Source organism: Glycine soja, chromosome 19 (assembly GCF_004193775.1).
Source record: "Glycine soja cultivar W05 chromosome 19, ASM419377v2, whole genome shotgun sequence".
Lineage (NCBI taxonomy): Eukaryota > Viridiplantae > Streptophyta > Magnoliopsida > Fabales > Fabaceae > Glycine > Glycine soja.
Window position 1 is genome coordinate 41,189,461 of NC_041020.1, and position 5,309 is coordinate 41,194,769.

Below are 5,309 nucleotides of genomic sequence, written 5' to 3' on the forward strand. Positions count from 1 at the left end.
AATGTTAAACTTGAATAAAAAAAATCATTTTTTTTCGATTCAATTTGGATAGTTTATTTCTTTTTTTAGTTTTAATTTATTTTTATACAAATACTATAATTATTTTTAATTTAACAACTAATAAAATATTTTAATACAATGATTTGTTTGTTTGAACTTAATTTAATTTTTGTTAGAATTAGATATATAAATTAACATTTATATATCTAATTCTTTTCTTAAACTACATTTCATTTATTTTTAAAATTACTTAAATAAATTTATTACAAAACTTAACAGACAGGTTAATAGTTAATAAGAGTATGAGTGATCTGGGAAAAAATTATTATTTCTTTCATTTAAAAAATTTCTCAAACTTAAAAACAATAAGGATGTCTTTTTAATAAAATAATAAGGATATTTTAAAAAATTAATATTCATAAAATATTATATTATTTATATAATAAATAAAAAAAATAAATCATAAATATATATTCATAATATCATTCATAAAATAATATATTATTTTAAAATAAACAAAAAAGATAAATTATACAAATAATATATTATCTTGAGAATGAAGTGTGTTTATTTTAGAATTTTTATATTAATAATTTAATAATATAAATATTAGATTGAGTTTTGATTGGGATTAAAAATTTTAAATCCGTCACAAAATTTAATTTTAATTGAATTTATTAAACTAAAAATAATCTAATCAAATGTCAGAATCTAATAAATAAATAAAAATTGGATTGGATTGAATTATAGGTTTCAAGGATTGAGAGTTAGAGAACAAGAAGTTCTAAATTTACTCAGCATCAAATAAAGCGATTAGTACATTACAATTTTTTGTTGTTGAAAAAGATGGGTTAAAAACCCCAAATTAGATTAATAACCAGGAGGAAAGGCAATAGCAGCAGCATGAGCCAATACAAGCAATAATGAAATAAAAAACATTAGTAAAATACTGGAAGGAATCTATTGATTGCTGAGTAAAATATGAAGGGGTTCCATTTTGGAGATTCTAGATGTAAGAGGAGAGAACAAGAGACAAGAGTTGAGTTCAATAGCATGTGCTTTGCTCAACCTTGATTCATTATCACTAACTAACTAACTCATCATTCTTCAATGTCCTTTCCCTTCTATTTCTACATCTTTTCTGTTCTTTTCCTTACCTTGGATCTCCCACCTCCTTCCCTGGCCGCAAACCACACCGTCCCATGCCCCCTCCACGTCGACGTCCTCCGCGAGGTTGGCGGCGGGCGGCGGCCCAAGTTCGACTCCGGCACGCAGTGCCATTACATCCTCCAAGCCCTCCACCTCCTCCAGGCCGACTACCTCCGGCGCAGCAGCCTCTTCGTTCCGCCGTTGAACTCCTCGGAGTCGTGCTGGAAGACCTTCCAATCCTTCATCAACGAGTTCGACCCCAGCATCACCGACATCCGCGCCTCCTGCGGCTTCAGAACCGAGTGGATCTCCCAGGGCTGCATGAACTTCACCACCAAACAAGAATTCGAAGAAATTGTTCCCCCCAACGCAATCCAACCCGTGGTAGCGGACTGCAACCAGCCCCTCGATAACAACGCCCCCTGCGCCCTCTGCATCACCAAACTCTCCAGCATGTTATCCTACTTAACCGGAACAACCGTAGGCAACGTCACCGATTGCAGAGCCTATACTCAAATCTACGCCGCTTCTCTTTCTGATCAATACGGAGCCTCTGATCCTGGAACAGCTAAGTGCCTCTTCGGTCTCGATTTTTCCTCCTCCGGCTCCGGTGGTAAGCGACGAAAAATCCTTATTGCGGTCGTTTCCGTTTTCTGTGTGTTGGCTTTGGCTGTGTTTGCTGGGCTTTGGGCTTACTTGAGATTCAAGAAGAGGAAGGAGGTTGCTGGAACAACTGAGCTGGGTTTGGGTTCTGGGTTGGATTCAATGAACCAGAGCACCACTTTGATTAGGTTCACTTTTGATGACATTAAAAAGGCTACCAGGAACTTCTCCAGGGATAACATAATCGGAAGTGGTGGTTACGGGAATGTTTACAAAGGGATGTTATTGGATGGTAGCCAAGTTGCTTTTAAAAGGTTTAAGAATTGTTCTGTTGCTGGGGATGCTAGCTTCACTCATGAAGTTGAGGTTATTGCGAGTGTGAGGCATGTGAATCTTGTTACCTTGAGAGGTTATTGTACTGCTACCACCAATTTGGAAGGCCACCAGAGGATTATTGTCACTGATTTGATGGAAAACGGGAGTCTTTATGATCATTTATTCGGTTCTGCTAAGAAGAATCTCAGTTGGCCAATTCGTCAAAAGATTGCTCTGGGGACCGCTAGGGGGTTGGCTTATTTGCACTACGGAGCTCAACCTTCCATAATCCATAGGGATATTAAGGCTAGTAACATTCTTCTGGACCACCATTTTGAAGCCAAGGTTGCGGATTTCGGGTTGGCCAAGTTTAACCCCGAGGGAATGACTCATATGAGTACTAGAGTGGCTGGGACTATGGGGTATGTTGCTCCTGAGTATGCCTTGTATGGACAATTGACAGATAGAAGTGATGTGTTCAGCTTTGGGGTTGTGCTTCTTGAGCTCTTGAGTGGGAGAAAGGCCCTTCAGACGGACAATGATGGCCAACCCGCTGCACTCACTGACTTTGCTTGGTCGTTAGTTAGGAATGGTAGTGCTTTGGATGTTGTTGAAGATGGTGTTCCAGAACCTGGTCCACCAGAAGTTCTTGAGAAGTATGTGTTGGTTGCTGTGCTGTGTTCTCATCCACAGCTATATGCTAGGCCTACAATGGATCAGGTTGTTAAAATGCTTGAGACAGATGAATCTGTGCCCTCATTGATGGAAAGGCCAATTCCTTTTATTGCTGGGAGGCTTGATATTCAGAAATCTGCGCTGAGTAACTCGGGTCACCTATGCAGTCCAACTGGTTATCAAGCATATACATTACAAGCTCGACGAAAATCTAATTCTAAGGAGGAAGAAGAAGAAGAAGAAGAAGGAAGTTCGGTGGCTGAGACTGTTACAACAGATTGAAATTGGGGAAATTGGATCGTTTTCCACTGGCTGGTGTAGGCATGATTTTTTTATACATTCAAATTTTAGATTGTATCTTTTTTCTTTTTGAAGGTTTTCTGTTGTAAAGGGAAAAAAGGTGTCCAAAATTTGATTCTTTTTAGAGTTTATAAAGGGACATGGACAATAGCTTCCTCTTGCTCTTGAACAGCCCTCACAGATTGAACCTGAACACTCGCGAGAAGAACTTGAACATGTTAAAGAACTTCCTCGGATACAGGTTCTTGTTCTTCTAACTAAGCCACGCCACATCTGGTACCGAAAACCGTTTGATTTTCATCTTGTGGGGTTTATACTTTTTCTTTTGAGTGATTCCATGTCATTCCCTCAGGATGCATCATTTTTCTGATTCTAAGTTAGCATTTTTTTTTTCTGATTCCCGCAGACAGAGAAAGGAAGGTCAATCTATATCGTTAAATTTATTTTTCGATTTCTTACAAAATTAATGAAATATAAAATAGCCCTTGGATCATGAATGTAGTGTGAACTTTTTGAAAAGGTGAAGCGTGTGAAAATTAACTGAAGCGATCAAAGTTCTGGTTTGTTTTTGGTTTTAGTGGTTCTAATATGGGGGTGCCATTATTGTTGTTAACAAAGTTGTTCCAGTGTAAAAATAAATAGAAGGGATATTCTTTCTCCACAGGTGGGAAAGGTAATCTCAGAACCATGGTAAGCGCCGTCTTTCCCTACTTCACAGCTATAGACGAATTTTTTTATTTTATATGTTTTATAAATAATGATGAATAAAGGATAAAATATTAGGATTTGGGAAGTAGAAGTAGCTTAATAAAAAAAAAAGTGTGAAATGATATATATTCATAATTCAATGGCAGTAGAGTATGTCGATGTCTTGTTTATCTTTTTATGCATCAGTTTTCATATAAAATAATAGCAATAAGTTGAAATTGGATCTATTTTTTCTTTTGCAATAAACATTACATGCGTGTTTGTTTCAAAGTGGCATTTGACTTGAAAAAAATAAAGTATTGATTGAAGTTAGTAACTGTTACTTCCACGTTTTTTTAGAAACAAGGTAAGCAATTAGTTAAGATGATAAACTTACTCTTAACACTTACGCTAGTACGCTAGATTCGCTCTTCGTGACATAACCTACCATTTGGTGAAGCGATAGCTGTTGGTATAATAGTTTACTTCCAATGTCAACTGTGGATGTCGATTTGCTTAAGTTAGAGAGACAAGCAAAACATAATCTTTGCTATTTTATTTTCGAAACTTTATAAAATTAATGAAATACTACTACTAGTATAAGCTAATGGAATTGGATATTTACTCGAAAAGCAATAAATTTATAGTGTAAATAAGGAAATTTATTGGTTAATTAATCCATGCGGCCTCTGTTTATATTGATTCTATTTCTTGATAACTGGCCCAACTGGCTTTTTGTTTTATTTATTGGACAACATCATAAGGCAATCAGAGACAACATTATACTATACCTGGCAATCAGAGACAAATATACAGATTCCGCTGTTTAAATTAGGTGGTGTTTATATAAATTAATGCATTCTTTGTTGGACAGTATAAGGCAATAGGTTGAATGTAATAAATTACTCAAAAGCTTCTTAATAAGTGGAGCTTTAATTGGTGTGATATGGCGTAATTGATGATAACAACAAAGTAGTCGGGTGAGGCTATACAGATTAATAAAAAGAAAATATGCAATTATTAATCTGATACAGCTACTATTAATGGTATCATTGTGATGTAGCAGAAAAAATAAAAATAATGGTATGTTGTGTCTCTGTGATCTGTTTAGCCATACAATTATACTAGTAATATAAATAAAATTGTGACGTAATACAAATAAAATTAAGAAAAAAATTACTTTTTAATTGTTTTCTTTAAAAATATACTCAATTAACAGCTAAATTAAAAGTGTGGGGGAAGAAGTACCATATTATATTGCTAACAAATTGACAAGAGTAATGTGTGCAATCCTATCCTTCTGCTAATTGACACAGAATATCCTTTCATTAAAAGCACAGAGAATTTCATGAAGCTACTTTCACTACAAGATCAAGTTCCTACCTCACAAAACAAATCAATGTAGGGTCTCCAACCTCACTTTGGAGGCTATGCAGTCCTTTTACAGGGGATTTGGAACCTTCGCCATTTTTTTTAAAAAAGAAACTTTAATTGGTTCAATGATTTTATATATTCAAGGAGTTATTATAATTATTTTTTTAAAAAAAATCTCTTTCAAGGAACTGGAAAAAAATAAGGTT

The 5,309-nt window shown here is 35.3% G+C and overlaps 1 protein-coding gene across 1 annotated transcript; it reads left to right on the forward strand.

Moving 5' to 3' along the window:
• The first annotated feature begins 925 nt into the window (after positions 1-925).
• On the forward strand, positions 926-3,535 carry LOC114400847 (probable LRR receptor-like serine/threonine-protein kinase RKF3). The gene has a single exon (XM_028363493.1). The coding sequence runs from the start codon at positions 1,111-1,113 to the stop codon at positions 3,022-3,024; it is 1,914 nt and encodes a 637-aa protein (XP_028219294.1). The 5' UTR covers positions 926-1,110; the 3' UTR covers positions 3,025-3,535.
• The last annotated feature ends 1,774 nt before the right edge of the window (positions 3,536-5,309 follow it).

Excerpts from the sequence above, each read along its gene's own strand:
- LOC114400847 (XM_028363493.1), top strand. The coding sequence starts at position 1,111 with ATGTCCTTTCCCTTCTATTTCTACATCTTTTCTGTTCTTTTCCTTACC.